Source organism: Malania oleifera, chromosome 2 (assembly GCF_029873635.1).
Source record: "Malania oleifera isolate guangnan ecotype guangnan chromosome 2, ASM2987363v1, whole genome shotgun sequence".
Taxonomy (NCBI): Eukaryota; Viridiplantae; Streptophyta; class Magnoliopsida; order Santalales; family Ximeniaceae; genus Malania; species Malania oleifera.
In genome coordinates, this window is record NC_080418.1 from 41,761,929 (window position 1) to 41,780,573 (window position 18,645).

Here is an 18,645-nt window from a genome sequence, read left to right on the forward strand (position 1 = left end):
CAAATGCACTCTCGCCAAACTTGGTTTAGCAAAGGAATATCAAAAGGGTGAGTATTTGGCTTTATATAGGAAAAATAAGCTCTCAAAATTTCAGAGAATTTTTCTCTTAATGATTTTTCTAATCCTATTAATTGTGCAAATGAACCCATATATATAGAGAAAACCAAAATTATAATTGTTGGGGACACTCAGGGAATTATTAAAATTGTTTTAAAAGTGTTTAAGAAATTAACCCTAATTAACTGTGATAAAAATTGGCCAACTCGAGAGTTTCGATCGACCAAGTCATAGGTTCGGTCGCCCGAACAGACACAACAGAAAAAAAAAAATTTTGAACTTCAGGTGCCTGAATGTGGGTTCAATTTGCTGACCAAGGCAATCTTCCATTCTATATGAGGTTCGGTCGCCTGGTCTTAAGTTCGATCTGCCGAATTTGGACATTCAGTCACCTGGGGGTATTTTGAACATAAAGTTCAGGCGCCCAAATTGTTGGAAAAGGTAGGGACATGCGTTTGGTCGGCCGTGGACGCTCAAGTTATTTTGAGTTCGGTCACTCAAAGTCAGGTAAACTTTCTGACCATTCAATGGTTTAGTCGACCAAGGCAATTTGACTTGTCTGGCTCGGTCGCCCAAAGCCCTCATAATTTTAAGTCTAAGGTACATACTTTAATTTAAATTTATCTCTATGATATGCGAGCTTAGAGGGGTTATACATATGGTTGTCTTTATTTGGACGATTGAGTGGTCCAAATTGATCGTTGTTGGATGTAAACAAACAACAAATGGTGCAAATTGATCCTCAGTGGAAATAAACAAACCTTCTAAATCTGAAAATGATGCATTGATCGCGAGAGATGTACGTGCTCACATGCAGTCCATAACATGGTAGTCGTGCCATGTCCATGAGTCAACATTTTTATCCAGCCATAGATTAGTGGTGGAGCCGCAGTGATATTGGCGTGTATGCTCAATTTTTTTCCCCTGAAATTGTAAAGAGAAAATTTATTAAAAGAGAAGAAGAGAAGAATGCACAGAAGTGGCATGGACGGGCATAGCTTAGAACTGAGCAGCAGATCAGCAAAAGCTGTTCAAAACTGCAAGGAAATCTGCATATAAAAGCTTGTGAAGGATGGACAGACGCCTTAATTAGAAGCCAGAAAATATTATAGATGACTTTATTTTGGACGGCAAACCTGGAGGCCCTTCCAAACTTTTGCGGGATATTCCATATATAATTTCAATGTCTTTCCAAATAAGAATAGTATACGGTAGAAAATATTATTCCCATATTATTAAAGGAGAGTGCACAATTTCATTTTCATTCAATGCAATTTGTATATACTCAAAAATTATTTGTGCTTAACAAAGAATATATATTAAATAAACAAAACACAATTCATTCAGTCTAATTCTGCTGATCAAAAGTCTTTCTCAAATCATATGGTTCTTGAAGGTTCAAACTCCTGACATGCCTAGGGATAAGGGGAAGAAAGCATTATACGAAACAATTGATCATGTTACCTCATCATCATCATCCAAAAGTAGATTGTGGGAACCAATGGACTAAATTGCATATTTTTTAGATTTTTCACATTTTCTAATTTTTCTTTTTTTAGATTTTCAATAAAAATAAAATAAAATTCACACATTAATACACACACTAAAACACAACACATGTCCACACACATACATACACGTACTTGCATTCACACATTTACACATACTACATGCGCGCGCACGCACACACTATGTACCACACTTATACACATACACTTATACTAACATAAGTATATTAAAATTTGTGATATCAATTAATTCTATCAGCAACACTCTTACAAACATATATATATATATATATATATATATATATATATATATATATATATAAAGGCATGTGACATATGATTAAGGGTTATGGGAAAACTATAAGTACAATTAGGAAATTTGTTGTATGCGGAGTTTGATTTTAGCATGAAATATTATATGAGAAATATTTTAAGTGCGACTTTTGTTTTAGGCTTTCGCGGAGGGAGTCAAAGGGGTGTGTACTGCTCCCCTAAAGCACCAGAGTAATTTTTTTTTTTTCTATGAAGGTTATTATGCATCCTCATATAAATATGTTATTCTAAGTTTGAAAAAAAAATGTTGAGCACAAGGAGAGTGAGAGAAGGGATTTATGACATTCTGCTAGTACTTATTATTGAATAATGGAATTAGTAATCTGATTTGACCTCGAGTACGCAAACAAATTGTTGAACCTCATAAATTTTGTATTCTATGTATTGCGTTTTTTGTTTTATTTCTCATTTGTCATTTATTTGCTGATGTTGTTGTGATTTTCATTAAAAGATTTTTATTTTGTGATCATTGCTCGAGAACTTAAATCAATGTTGGAGATACTTGAACAGCAAATGACTAAACCACTATGACTATTTCACTGCATATGATATTATAATAGCTTAATATTTCATTCTTATATGTTAAATGTGTAAAATACTAAAAAAAAAAATTAATTCGTTGGAAAAGTCTATATATATATATATATATATATATATACAAATGAAACACGCACTTTCATACCCAAAGATGGTTACGGACAAAAAAACTCACTAGCGCCTTGCGGACTAGCCAAAAAATGAAAATATTATTACCAAAAAATCATCAACAAATGCTTTTAGGAATGAATAAACTTCTAGAAACAAAATATTTTGTTGCCAATATATATATATATATATATATATATATATATATGTTGTTTTTTGTCCCACATTGGTAGAATAGTTTCACATTAGTATAAAAAGTTGTTTTGAATTTTTTGTATTATTTGTCTTACATTAGAGAGAAGTGTTTTTTGAACGTGATGTTGAAGTTATATAAAGAGCTCAACTCTTCATTTATAAAACACACCTCAAAGTTAAACTTTATCAAATAGTAGATTGATCATCGGCCCCTGAGGACGTAGGTAATTCTATACCGAACCTCATTAATTTCTTGTCTTGTTCTCACTGTTTTATTATTAGTTTCTGCATTACTTTAGTTTCTTATATATTCAATAGCAATAGTTGTAATATTAGTGTTTGGCACAAGTGGGGTGTCTAACACAACAATTGGTATCAAAGTTAGGTTGAATAGTGTCGATACGGAGGTGTTCCTCTGTTAGAATCCTTGATTCCACATTTGATGGCTAAGAAAGACTTTGTCTACACGAGTACTCAGAGACCATTGCGGCTCAGTCGCTTCCTAGAGGTCGGCCTGGTCAAAGTAAGAATTTCATAAGATAAAATAGAGTAGACACAATTGGTACATAATATTCATCCTAGGCATTTTGCTTTATTGGTTGCTATTGAATATATAGAAGATGGCAAAAGCGAATGCAGCAGTAAAAGAAACTCTGTCCACACAAACTCTAGCCCCTTCGGCTTCGACATCATCATCGAAGACAATAGCTAATGCTCGGTTTGAGATAGAGAAATTTGATGGTACCAATAATTTTGGTATGTGGCCATATGAGGTGATGGACATCTTGTATCAGCAAGAACTAGATATTGCTTTGGATGATAAACCAGTAGATATGGGTGACAGAGATTAGGAAAAGATCAATCGTCAGGCATGTGGTACGATTCATCTATGTCTCGCTAAAAATCAGAAATATTGTATTATGAGGGAGACATCTGCAAAGAAATTGTGGAAGATATTGGAAGACACATTTATAACTAAGAGTTTGGAAAAGGTGAAAAATAAATTGTTTCGCTTCCAGTATCAACCAAGTATTTCGATTAATGACCACATAAATGTTTTCAATAAAATTTTGGCTGATTTTTTAAATTTGGAAGAAAAGGTGAAAGATGAGGATAAAGTCATATTGTTACTGAATTCTCTCCCCAATGAGTATGAACATTTGACCACCACTTTATTGTATGAGAAAGATAAAGTTACTTATGATGCTGTTTGTGCTGCATTGATTAGTATTGAATGTAGAAAGAAGGAACAGATGGTCCATAAGTAAATAGCAGAAGCACTAACAATAAGGGGACATTCTCGGAGTCGTATGCTTGGAAGGAAAAGTATATCTTATGGGAGGAGTAAATCTCGTGGGAGACCTGCTAAAAATGAATGCACCTTTTGTCGTGAGAGAGGGCATTGGAAGAAAGATTGCCCTAAATTACAGCAGAAGAATAAGGGTAAAGTACATTCTTATACCAATGATGATGGAAGTGAGTCATATTTTTCTCTTGTTGGAACATCTTCGTCACATTATTTTGGTGAGTGGATTTTGGACTCTAGTTGTTCCTATCACATGTGTCCCAATAAAGAATAGTTTTTTTAATTTTGAAGATTTAGATGGTGGGGTTGTTTTTATGGTAAATGATAATACTTGTAAAATAACTGGAATAGGATCAATATAGTTGAAATGTCAAGATGGAACTATAAAGACCTTGACTGATGTTAGGTATGTTCCAAGCTTAAAGAAGAATCTGATTTCATTGGGTGCCTTAGAATCTAAAGGGTTCATTATCACTTTGAAAGATGGAACGTTAAAGATTAAATCAGGTGCGCTGGTGGTGATGAAAGGAATAAGGAAAAATAACTTGTATTATTTATAAGGTAATACAGTTATTGGCTCAACGACTGTTGTTTTTGAGAAAAATGCAGGTTTAGATACAACCAGGTTATGGCATATGCGATTAGCACATGCAGGAGAAAAATCTTTGCAACAATTAGCTAAGCAAGGTTTGTTAAAGGGTGCAAAGGTATGCAAACTTGAATTTTGTGAGCATTGCATTCTGGGAAAATAGACTAGAGTGAAATTTGGCACTGAAATCCACCAGACTGAAGGTATTTTAGACTACACCCATATAGATGTATGGGGCCCAACAAAAACGGCTTCTTTGGGTGGTATGCATTATTTTGTCACTTTTGTTGATGATTTTTCCAGAAGAGTTTGGGTGTATTCTATGAAGTATAAAAATGAAGTGTGATATTTTCCTTTAGTGGAAAAAATAAGTTGAAACTCAAACTGCATAAAGATTAAATGGCTCAGATCAAATAATGGTGGTAAATACACGAGTGACCCATTTATGAAGGTATGTCAGGATGAAGGAATTGCTGGACACTTCACAGTTCGAGATACACCATAACAGAATGGGGTGGCAGAGAGCATGAATCGAACTTTGTTGGAGAAAGTTCGATGTATGTTGTCTAATGCTAGGTTAAACAAAAGGTTTTGGGTTGAGGCTGTTAGATATGTGTGTCATCTCATCAATTGTCTACCATCATCTGCAATAGATGGAAAAACACCCTATGAGGTATGGTCTGAAAACCCTGCTAGTGATTATGATTATTTACATGTATTTGGTACTATGGCTTATTATCATGTTAAAGAATCTAAGTTGGATCCAAGAGCAAAGAAAGCAATATTCTTGGGGATAAGTGCAGGAGTCAAAGGATATCATCTTTGGCATCTAGAGACAAAAAAATATGATTTTAAGTAGGGATGTGACTTTTGATGAACTTGTGATGATGAAGAAAACAATACGCAAGGAGTCACGAGTTGAAGAGAAGACCAGTGTTACTTAACAACAGGTGGAGGTTGAGACAATTTTGGGAAACCCGGTGAGAAATGAGACTACACAAGGTAACTCTTCAGTTATGAAGGGAAATAGTTTACAAGAAGAGGAGATTTCAATTTGAGAATCTTTATAGCAACAAGAATCAATTGTTTCTCAGAGGCCAAGACGAGAAATTCGAAAACCTGCTCAGTATACTGATATGGTGGCCTATGCACTTCCAGTTGTGGATGATAATATTCCTTACACTTTAAAAGAAGCAATGAGGAACTCTGAATCAAACAAGTGGAAAAGAGCGATGGATGAAGAAATGCAGTCTCTTCATCAGAATCAAACTTGGGAGCTAGCCCAACTACCCAAGGGTAAGAAAGGAATTGGTTGCAAATGGGTTTATGAAAAGAAAGAAGGATTTCCAGATGCAAATAATGTTCGCTTCAAAGCTAGATTGATAGCTAAGGGCTACGCATAGAAGGAATGCATTAATTATAATGAGGTATTTTCTCTAGTTGTTAAACATTCTTCCATTCGAATTGTATTGGCTTTGGTAGCACAATTGGATCTTGAACTAGTTCAGATCGATGTAAAAATTGCATTTTTACATGGTGATTTGGAAAAGGAAATCTATGTAACTCAACCAGATGGATTTTAGGTTGCTAAAAAAGAAAATTAGGTATGTAAACTGGGTAAATCGTTGTATGGTTTAAAACAGTCCCCAAGACAGTGGTACGAATGATTTCATTAGTTTATAATGGGTCAGAAGTACATCCGAAATAAACATGATCATCGTGTTTATTTTAGTAAACTACCAAAGAGATCTTTTATATATTTACTCTTGTATATCGATGATATGTTTATAGCTTCAAAGAATAGGGAAGAAATCAACAAGATGAAAAGTCAGTTAAATCAAGATTTTTAAGAAAGATCTTGGTGAAGCAAAGAAGATACTTGGTGAAGAAACCCGGATAATTTTCATAATTTAATAATAGGAGAAGAAGATAAAAGGAATAAAAGTTGGAAAATTAAAATAGGGTCTCGTCGACGAACACAGGGGATTCATCGACGAGCACATATGAGGGTCTCGTCAATGGGAGCGTGTCTCATCGACGAGGAGATACCGAGAGGTTATATTTTTAGTTCTGAATTTCATCAATGAGGAGTAGGCATTCGTCGATGAACTTCCTTCTTGACCTCGTCAACAAAGTGACATGGCTTATCGACGAAGGTTAGTGTATAAATAGCCTAAACTTGAAATTTTAACTAAAAATCACGCAAAAACTCTCCTCTCTCTCTCTCTCTCTCTCTCTCTCTCTCTCTCTCTCTCTCTCTCTCTCTCTCTCTCTCTCTCTCTCTCTCTCCTGTTCGTCTCCCACCTTCTCTCTAGGATTTTGGGCCAAATTCTTGCCAATTCGATGATCCGAGCCACCATGATGCTCATAGGAAAGTTCTCTTCAAGTCTGCCGAAGTGGATCATTGGTGGTACTGATTTGAATTTCATCCCAATCTCAGGGTAAGGCATTTTATTTAGTATTTGTCTTTTCCAAAGTTTTAAGAAATGTAGTATACGGAGAAATACTGATGTTTTGTTCTAGGAGATGTTTGTTTTCAAAATGTTGAGCGGGGAACCCTACGGATGTAGGGTCAGAATATAGTAGGGGTTTTTCCGAAATTAGGTAAGCGAAATATGTTATGTTAGGGATTTTTAGAATGTATAACAGAAGATTATAAATGCATATTTATAAGCATGTTGATCAGATTATTTTTCCAGAATATCATGATTATTATTTTTATAGTGAAATTGCAGAAATGGATTATGAGATTTTAATTACACAGTTGTGTGGCGTGAATTTATTATAGTTTAGCATGATTGATTATGCAACTTTACAGATATTCAGTTATACAGATTATTAGTTAAAAGTAAGATTTATAGTATCTTTTAGAATAACATGATTTATAAACCATAACACTCGAAAAAATATTACAAATATTTCAAATAGATATTACAGATAGTTATTATAGAAAGATATTACAGATATTTCAGAAAGATATTATAGATATTTCAGTCAGATATTTCAGATATTACAGTTTAGATTTATAGTGTTTTGGTTGTTTTGAAATCATGTTAAAACATCAAGATAAATATATTTATATATACAGTATTACACAGTATCAGATCCCTGTGGATATTACATACAAAGATATACAGTAGAGTACGGTACCGTTGCTATTACAGATAGAGTGCAACCACATTACTCAGATAGTATGTGGATTCCGTCTAACCGCGCTAGGAGAGATTGCAGACTCCCCAGCAAGCTGGGTTGAGGTGGCCGGTTAGACGAGATAGTATTGGAGTTTGCCCAAAGATACTGCAGTGGGCTAGATTGGCAGATGATAGAGATATGGATTGACTTGCTTGGTAGGCTAACTAGAGTAAGTCCAGCCTACGGGCCGCCCAACCCTATCTTAAGGGGTTAAATCATGACTTACAGATCCCAGGGTATAGCATAAGTTCCTATGTATATACAGATATATCATGCAGCAACAGTTTATATTATCATATTAAAAGTATGTACAAATAGCAAACTTAGAAACACAGTTGTATTTTAAACTACATTCCATGTGTTTTGTACAGTATATCAACTTACTCATTTTACCGTATCAGTATTATATCAGTATGTTAAATGTGTAACTCAACTGCCACACACTAGTGATAGCATATTTCCTCTTACTGAGCGTTGACTCATCCCAATGACTTACTATTTTTCAGGAGATCCAGCTAGGCAAGCAGATCAGGCTCGCGGGTAGAGGTTGTCTTGCGCTGCCATTGTTGGAAGGGTAGGTGTATTTTTGGTGCCAATGATTTAGGGTAGATCCCAGGTTTTAGATGTTGTCACTGGGTATTTTGTGTTGTAGATATACTTCATAATATTATAGCTTTCTGGTTTTGTGTATATAACAGTTTGCAGCTTTTTTTTTTTATACTACTACTTAGGTGTGTATAATATACAGAGTTTCCTCAGTGCTCCTTTGAGCCTGGAATATTATTAGTAGTATTTCAGACAGATAGTATTTATGATATATATATATAGAAAAAAAAAATGTTATATAAGTAGCAGGTCGTTACAGTTTGGTATGAGAGCCTGGGTTGCTAAGTTTTGTAGACTCTAGAATGTAATAGGAACAATACCAGAATATAGGAAAAGAATTTGATGTTTTGTTCTATGGTCTGAATACAGGATTTTCGTGGTGGTTTATATGTTTTTCCTGAGGTGACGATTTCACGAAAGCCATAGTAAATTATCGACAAGTCATGTGTTTAGGTTGCAGGACTAGATTTTGGGGCAGGAACAGCGGAGTTGTTAATAAAGAATCTGAAGTTTTAGTTGAATGAATAAATTAGATCTATACGAGGAATAGGATCCTAAAATAGTGTTCTTTTTATTTTTAGGATGGATCCAGGGAGCAGTGGTACGAATGCTGGAGGCAATAAACTAGGACCCTCCAATATGAGAGGTGGAGATACAAATGTAGTTTTGCCCAGCGTCACCTAGCAGGTGATGGCTAAGATGGTTAGGAGCAGGGGAGAACGTGGCTGCACGATCGAGCAGTTTACGCGGATGAAGCCTCCATCCTTCGCTGAGGAGCTGACCTAGTTATGGCTGGGAATTGGGTTCAGGATGTTGAGGAGATTTTAGCAGTGCTAGTATGTACATACAAGCACAAAGTGTCATTTGCGTTGTTTAAACTGACAGGAGAGGCAAAGCGCTGGTGGAGATCAGTGCGGTTGATTGAGGAACAGAGGCCAGATACAGTGCTAGTGTCGTGGAGTTGGTTCAAGGAATTATTCTTCAAGCGATATTTCCCTGCTATCATTCGAAGCGCGAAGGCAGCAAAATTTCTGCATTTAGCTCGGGGGCAGATGACAGTGTCTCAGTATACTGCTCGATTTATTGAGTATTCCTGTTTCACCCCACACTTGGCACCAAATGAGGAAAAGAAAGCAAGGAAGTTTGAAGAAGGCCTGAGGTAGAATTTGTTTGAGCAAGTCATCGGCTTTCGGGTTCAGATGTTCATGGAGGTGGTGGATAGAGCTACTATTATTGAGAGTGGCATGTAGAGAGGTGTTGCAACTCCGAGTCGGAGGAAGAGGTTTGTGTCTCAGGATTTTCTAGCGAGTTCTAGCCGAGGACCATGGAGAGGAGATCGATATGGGGGTAGTTAGGGATAGATGATGGGTCGTGGTGGTCCTTAGGGTGGACAAGCTATTCCTACCTATCCTAGAAGTGGTCGTAGACATCCAGGTGAATGTAGAATGGGAGAGGACATCTGCTACCACTGTGGGAGACCCGGGCACAGATCTTAAACATGTCAAGGATTGCCAGATCAGGCACCAGCTCTTAGACCATTTCAGGTTGTTATCAAGCGCCCTGTGGAGGCCAGTAGAGGAACACTGCACCGGTGAGAGTGTACGTGTTGATGCCGAGTGACGCCAATGCAGCTAGAGACATAGTTACAAGTACCCTTACTGCTTTTTTCATATAAAGCTATTGTTTTATTTGATACAGGTGTCACCCACTCTTTTATTCCATTGATGTGTGCTAAATTAACGGGGTATGAGGCACGGTTGTTGGATGTTGAGTTAGCTATAGCTACGCCGATTGGATCAGTGGTGAGATGTAGGAGAGTACTCAGGGACTTTCCAATGACTATCTCGGGAAAGATATTACCAGCTAATCTTGTGATGTTAGATATGCGGGGGTTAGATATAATTTTGGGTATGGATTGGTTGGCAGTTAACCATGCTAGTATCAATTATCATTTGAAAGAAATGATTTTTAGACCTCCAGATGAGCAAGAATACAGATTTCTTGGTTTACGGGTATGTTCTTTACCACAACTTGCATCAGCTATTCAGTTGAGAAAACTGATTCAAGAAGGCTGCCATGGATTTGTTGCCTACATTAAGGAGTTTCCAAAATAATAACTGAAACAAGCTGATATTCATGTGGTCAGAGAATTTTTAGACGTATTTCCAAAAGAATAACCTGGCTTGCCACCAGACCATGAAGTTGAATTTACTGTGGAGCTTCTACCGGGGTCAGCACCAGTATCTAAAGCACCTTACTGAATGGCTACAGCTGAATTAAAAGAACTGAAAGATCAATTGCAAGAATTGCTAGATAAAGGATTTATTAGGCCTAGCGTGTTGCCCTAGGGAACACTAGTTTTATTTGTGAAGAATAAAGGTGGGATCATGAAGATGTGTATAGATTACAGGGAGCTAAATAAACTGATAATTAAGAACAAATATCCTCTTCCCAGGATCGATGACTTGTTTGATCAGCTCTAAGAGACCCATGTCTATTCTAAAATCGACCTGCGATCAAGTTATCATCAGGTGAAGGTGAGGGCAGAAGACATCTCAAATACGGCATTTCGAACAAGATATGGGCATTACGAGTTCTTAGTGATGCCATTTGGATTGAATAACACACCAGCAGTGTTTATGGATTTAATGAATTGAGTGTTCCATCAGTATTTGGACCAGTTTGTGGTTGTACTTATTAATGATATAATGGTCTACTCGAGGAGTGTTGAGGAGCATGAGCATCATTTGAGGTTGGTATTACAAACATTGAGAGAGAGGAAGCTATACGCGAAGTTCAAGAAATGTGAATTTTGGCTGAGGTAGGTTTCTTTTTTCGGCCATGTGATCTCTGAGGCAGGTGTATCAGTTGACTCGAGTAAGATAGAGGCAGTAGTGAATTGGGTAAGGCCAGGAAATGTCCAAGAGGTTAGAAGTTTTCTGGGTTTAGTAGGTTATTATCAGCGCTTTGTTGATGGTTTCTCCAATTTATCAGGCCTACTGATGCGATTCACGAGGAAAAATGTACAATTTGAATGGACTGATGACTGTGAGCAAAGCTTTCAGGAATTGAAACAAAGGTTGGTTACTGCCTCAGTGTTGGCTATTCCATCAGGGGAGGATGGGTTTGTGATATATAGTGATGCGTCTCTGAAGGGTCTAGGGTGCGTATTGATGCAGCACGATAGGGTTATCGCCTATGCATCTAGATAGCTTAAAGAATATGAGAAAAACTATCCTATGCATGATTTGGAGTTAGCTACAGTGGTGTACGCTCTTAAGATCTGGAGGCATTATCTGTATGGTGGAAAGTGCGAAATCTTCACGGATCATAAAAGCCTAAAATATTTCTTTACCCAGAAAGAAATGAATACGAGGCAAAGAAGGTGGCTATAACTTATTAAAGATTATGACTGCACTATTAGTTACTACCCAGGGAAAGCGAATGTGGTAGCAGATGCTCTAAACAGGAAGTCAATGGGACCAGCACAGGTAGCTATGGAGATTTAGCATCCGATCTTGATGGATTTGAAGAGACTTGGCGTAGAGTTAGTAGAGGATAATTCTCAGGCATTTGTTGCCAACCTGGTTGTACAGCCTATGCTATATGAGAAGATTAAGGGTGCTCAAGGAGATAACGCAAAATTAGCAGAGGTAATAGCCAGAGTACGGGATGGTCAGGGAGAGGAGTTCAGTATCTCTGATGATGGAGCTCTAAGATTTCGTACCAAATTGTGTGTGCTGGCAGGTGATGATATTAGAAGAGCGATTTTAAAAGAAGCTCACAGATCATTATACACAGTCCATCCTAGTAGTACTAAAATATATAGGGATCTGCGAGAGTATTTTTGGTGGAGTGGAATGAAAAGGGAAATTTTCGAATTTGTACAGTAGTGTTTGACGTGCCAGCAGGTTAAGGCCAGCAGGACAGTTGTAGTCACTCTTCATTCCAAAGTGGAAATAGGATAACGTCTCTATGGACTTTATTACTAGCTACCACCAGTGCGACAAGGATTAAATGCAATTTGGGTGATTGTTGATCGTCTGACAAAGAATTTCCATTTCATCCCTATTAAAGTTGGCTATTCCATGGACAAACTAGCAGACATATATATTCAGGAGATAGTTCGCGTCCATGGTGTACCGGTATCCATAGTCTCGGACCGAGATCCTTGGTTTACTTCACAATTTCAGAAAAGCTTTCAAGAGGCTATAGGTACACAATTAACATTTAGCATGCATTTCTACCCCCAGACAGATGGTCAGACTGAGAGGACAATCCAGATATTAGAGGATATGCTTTGTGCATGCGTACTAGATTTTTGGGGTAGCTGGACTCAGTTTATGTCGTTGGTTGAGTTTTCTTACAATAACAGCTATCAGGTCAATATTGGTATGGCACCATACGAGGCACTGTATGGTAGAAGGTGTCGTTATCCTCTTTTCTAGGATGAAGTAGACGAGAGGCGAGTTTTGGGTCTAAAGATTGCACAGCAAGCATATGATAAGGTTCGACTAATTAAAGAAAGAATCAGTACCACGCAGAGTCGGCAGAAAAGCTATACAGATACTCGCCACCGGGAGTTAGAGTTTGACGTGGGAGATCGAGTATTCTTGAAGGTAGCTCTTCTGAAAGGGGTTATGAGGTTTAGGAAGAAGAGCAAGTTGAGCCCTAGGTATATTGGCCCTTTTGAAATACTAGAGAGAGTGGGGTAAGTTGCTTATAGGCTAGCTTTGCCACCAGTTTTGTCTAGAATACACGACGTGTACCATGCAATTATACTGAGGAAATACGTCCCAAATCCATCCTACATAATCAGTTATGAAGAAATAGAGCTTAAAGATTCATTAGCTTATGAAGAAGCACCAATACACATCTTGGACAGAAAGACACAAGCACTACGCACCAAAGAAATTCAGCTAGTAAAAGTTCTGTGGAGGAATCATGCTATAGAGGAAGTTTCTTGGGAGCTCGAGGAACAGATAAGACATAAATACTTGCAATTGTTCCAAGAGATTTAGTGGTAATCAAGTAAAGTGTAAGTAGTTAGGTAATGTTTCTTTTGCAGGTACATATATTAATTTAGTTAGTAAGTAGTTTTTTTTTTAGTTTTATATGTGTAATCTCCCAGAACGTAGAATGTAACCATGGTATTCCTCTGCCGTAAGCGAGGGTAAGTAATAAAATAAGTAGACCGTTTATCTTTAAGGGATGGTGAATCATATGGATAGTAAATTTCGAGGACGAAATTTTATAAGAAGGGGAGAATGTAGAGACCCGGATAATTTTCATAATTTAATAATAGGAGAAGGAGAGAAAAGGAATTAAAGTTGGAAAATTAAAATAGGGTCTCGTCGATGAACACAAGTGATTCGTCAACGAGCACAAATAAGGGTCTCGTCGACGGGGGCGTGTCTCGTCAATGAGGAGATACTGAGAGGCTATATTTTCAATTTTGAATTTCATCGACGAGGAGTAGGCATTCGTCGACGAACTTCCTTTTTGACCTCGTCAACGAAGTGACATGGCTCGTCGACGAAGGCCAGTGTATAAATAGTCTAAACTCGAAATTTTAGCTGAAATCACACAAAAACTCTCCTCTCTCTCTCTCTCTCTCTCTCTCTCTCTCTCTCTCTCTCATGTTCATCTCTCCCACCTTCTCTCTAGGTTTTTGGGCCAAATTCTCACTGGTACGACGATCTGAGGCTACCACGACGCTCCTAAGAAAGTTCTCTTCAAGTCTATTGGAGCGGATCGTTGGTGGGGCTGATTTGGATTTCATCTCAATCTCAGGGTAAGACATTTTATTTAGTATTTGTCTTTTCCACAGTTATAAGAAATATAGTATACGGAGAAATACTAATGTTTTGTTATGGGAGATGTTGTTTCCAGGGTATTAAGCGGGGAAACCTACGGGTGTAAGGCCAGAATATAGTAGGGGCTTTTCAAAAATTAAGTAAGGGAAATATGCTATGCTAGGTATTTTTAGAATGTACAACAGAAGATTATGAATGTATATTTATAAGCATGTTGATTAGATTATTTTTCCAGAATATCATGATTATTATTTTTACAGTGAAATTAAAGAAATGGATAATGAGATTTTAATTACACAGTTGTGTGACCTGAGTTTATTATAGTTTAGCATGATTGATTATGCAACTTTACAGATATTCAGTTATACAGATTATTAGCAGAAAGTAAGATTTATAGTATTTTTCAAAATAACATGATTTTTAAATTATAACACTCAGGCAGATATTATAGATATTTCACATAGATATTACAGATATTACAAATAGTTATTACAGATTATAGATAGATATTATAGATATTTCATACAAATATTATAGATATTTCAGTCAGATATTTCAGATATTACAGTTCATATTTATAGTGTTATGGTTATTTTGAAATCATGTTAAAACAACAAGATAAATATATTTATATATACAGAATTACATAGTATCAGATCCGTGTGGATATTACAGATAGAGATATGCAGTAGAGCATGGTACTGTTGCTATTACAGATAGAGTGCAACCACATTACTCAGATAGTATGTGGATTTCGTCTAATCACGCCTGGAGAGATTGCAGACTCCCTAGCAAGTTGGGTTGAGGTGGCCGGTTAGACGATATAGTATTGGAGTTTGCCCGAAGAGACTGCAGTGGGCCAGATTGGCAGATGATAGAGATATGGATTGACTTCTAGTAGGCTAACTAGAGTAAGTCCAGCCTACAGGCCACACAACCCTATCATGAGAGGTTAAATCATGACATACAGATCCTAGGGTATAGCAGAAGTTCCTATGTATATACAGATATATCATGCAGCAACAGTTTATATTATCATATTAGAAGTATGTACAAATAGAAAACTCAGAAACACAATTGTATTTTAAACTACATTCCATGTGTTTTGTACAGTATATCAACTTACTCATGTTACCATATCAGTATTATATCAGTATGTTAAATGTGTAACTCAGCCGCCACACACTAGTGATAGCATATTTCTTCTTATTGAGCTTTGACTCATCCCAATGACTTACTATTTTTTAGGAGATCTAGCTAGGCGAGCAGATCAGGCTCGCGGGTAGAGATTGTCTTGTGCTGCCCTTACTGGAAGGGTAGGTGTATTTTTAGTTTCAGTGATTTGGGGCAGATCCCAGGTTTTAGATGATGCCACTGGGTATTTTGTGTTGTAGATATACTTCAAAATATTATAACTTTCTGGTATTGTGTATATGATAGCGTGCAGTTTTTTTTTTTTTATACCGCTGCTTAGGTGTGTATTGACATACAGAGTTTCTTCAATGCTCCTTTGAGTTTGGGATATTATTAGTAATATTTCAGACAGATAGTATTTATGATATATATATATATATATATAGAGAGAGAGAGAGAGAGAGAGAGAAATGTTATATAAGTAGCCAATCATTACACTTGGCATGGAGATTCGTAGAGACGAAATGAGAGGAAGAGTTAGTTTGTATCAGAAACAGAATTTGAAGAAGATAGTACAGAGTTTTGGCATGTCTGAGCAGTCAAAACCAGTAAGCACTCCTCTTGCTCCTCATTTCAAATTTAGTGCGGCTTTATCTCCTAAATCGGATGAGGAACGTAAGTATATGTCACAGGTTCCTTATGCAAGTGTTGTTGGTAGTCTGATGTATGCAATGATTTGTACTAAACCTGATATTTCACAAGCTGTTAGTATGGTGAGCAGGTATATGCATGATCCAGGTAAAGGACATTGGCAAAGTGTGAAATGGATTTTAAGATATATTATGAATATGATTGAGTTGGTATAGTATTTGAGAAAAATAATACTATTGATCAACGTGTTGTTGGATATGTGGATTCTGATTTTGCAGGCGATTTGGATAAATATCGATCAACTACTAGATATGGTTTTACATTTGCTAATGGTCTAGTGAGTTAGAGGTCTACCTTACAGTCTACCATTGCATTGTCTACAATAGAAGTAGAGTACATGGCAGCTTCAGAGGCTGTTAAGGAAGCTATTTTATTGTAGGGTTTACTTGAAAATTTGAGAGTTGCTCAGAAGCACATTGTTGTGTTCTGTGATAGCCAGAGTGCTATTCATTTGGTAAAGAACCAAGTCTATCATGCACGAACGAAGCACATCGACGTTCGATTTCATTTTATGCGGGATATTATTGATGGAGGCAAGATGCTTCTTCATAAGATTGCTACAATTGAAAATCTCGCAGATATGTTGACTAAGATTGTGACAACAATCAAGTTCAAACATTGTTTGGACTTGATCAATATCTTATAAGTCTGAATATTTTTTTAAGGCGTCGATGATGTGGAACTCCAAAAAATATTGGTAACTAAAAATTTTGTTGAATTTATCGTCAAGGTAGAGATTTGTTGTTTTTAGTCTCACATTGGTAGAATAGTTCCACATTAGTATAAAAAGTTGTTTTGAATTTTTTATATTATTTGTCTCATGTTGGAGAGAAATGTTTTTTGGAATTGACGTTGAAGCAATATAAAGAGCTCAACTCTTCATTTGTAAAACACATCTCAAAGTTATACTTTGTCAATAAGTAGTGGATTGATCGTCGGCGCCCGAGGATGTAGGTAATTCTATACCGAATTTCGTTAATTTCACATCTTGTTCTTTTTACTGTTTTATTATTAGTTTCTGCATTACTTTAGTTTTTTATATATTCAATAGCAATAGTTGTAGTATTGGTGTTTGGCACAAGTGGGGTGTCCAACACAACAATATATTAATGTCGTCGAGTGTCCTAGGCTTATGCACTAAACTAATCTCATATCAGTCGTGCCCACAACCAACACAAAGGAGGTAAATTCGGATGTACAGTACAAGTGGCAGGTTTTGAACCCTAGATCTACTATTGTAAGCGGCATTTTGGGGCAAGTCCTTATCACCTACCTGACCATATGTCCGGGGGCATGAATACGTGTTTAATATTGATACATAGTTTGTATAGATTTTTTTAATAAACAATACACACTTCTTATGTTCGGAGAAACTTAAATTTAGATAAAATGTAATATAAAATTATATTAAAATTTATTAAATTCATCTAAATCTAAATTTAAAATTCGAAATTCATGCTCCAAAAAGGTGACACTTAAAACCTCCTCCCGCCAGTAGCCTTGCTTAAAAACCATCATTCCATTGTCAACATGTTTTCTTGAAACGTCATTGACGGTAGAAAGTTGCACTTAGTGTACGACTTTTGTTAATCTTCAAGTTAAATGATAAGAAGGTGAACTAACGAACCCGCAGGCCACAAGCGGTGACAAACACAACTTGAATGGAATCCAAAGCAAGATTCGCAACTATTTTTTGGGGAAAAAAAAGAAGAAGAGAATAGATTTAAATTTAAAGAAAAAAAATATGAAAGATTATATGAATTAAAATAGGCTTTTTTCCCCTGCCGCAATAAGTTGATGTTTTACATTTATTGTCCTCAATGGGAACAGAGAAGATCCAGCGGCCAATTGTGCGCCAAGTAATGGCAATGGCTGCCATGGGACCCAAGTCCTTCGTCAAATAGTACAATGCAGTTATTGGCGGAGGAGGAATATGAAAGAGCAGAGCAGAGCAGAGTCAGGTAACATAGTGGCAGGTCCAGGGCTGGAAATGAGGTATACAAGTAGCCAAGTAGGGGAAAACTGCGTTTAGGTTTTCGAATAGGTATTATTTTTTAGTTTACGAAGAGCAAAGACAGTCAGGAAAATGCAATGCCCCTGAGAATGCTCATTTTAGAGAAATCCTTGGTTCCAATTTTATATAAAATTAACCAAACAGCTTTCTTATTTAATATTTTAAAATCCAGTTAAGATAATGATGGAACTCTTAATTTGTAATTAAGTAATATTGTGCTGTTGTTTGTAAGGGCCCGTGGTAATTGCTATAAATGATGAAGTGTTATCTTTGCCAACTCGAGAGGAAGCTCAGGCTGCCTTGCCAGCTTTGGAGCATAAGCAACCGATGGAAAGGACGGGCATAACAAATGAGTTGGCAGGGATATAAATTCAGTTCTTGGATTTTCATTATTAATTTACATTTTGGATAGGGAGGATCTTACAAAATAGCCATTGAATCTTAGCAGCCAAGAGTTTACAAGATTAATGACAATACAAGTAGGTATTGATCGACCTTGGCAAATCTGCTAGTTGGTTTCAGACTCGCTCTGATTGCAG

The 18,645-nt window shown here is 36.7% G+C and overlaps 1 protein-coding gene across 1 annotated transcript in view; it reads left to right on the forward strand.

The window, feature by feature from the left end:
- LOC131148150 (F-box/kelch-repeat protein At3g06240-like) overlaps positions 1-18,475 on the forward strand; it is a 36,618-nt gene extending 18,143 nt beyond the window's left edge. The window contains exons 3-5 of the mRNA XM_058097888.1: positions 17,923-18,053; positions 18,151-18,219; positions 18,339-18,475. Coding sequence (XP_057953871.1) covers positions 17,923-18,053; positions 18,151-18,219; positions 18,339-18,475 — 337 coding nt within the window. The remainder of the gene's footprint in view (positions 1-17,922; positions 18,054-18,150; positions 18,220-18,338) is intronic.
- The last annotated feature ends 170 nt before the right edge of the window (positions 18,476-18,645 follow it).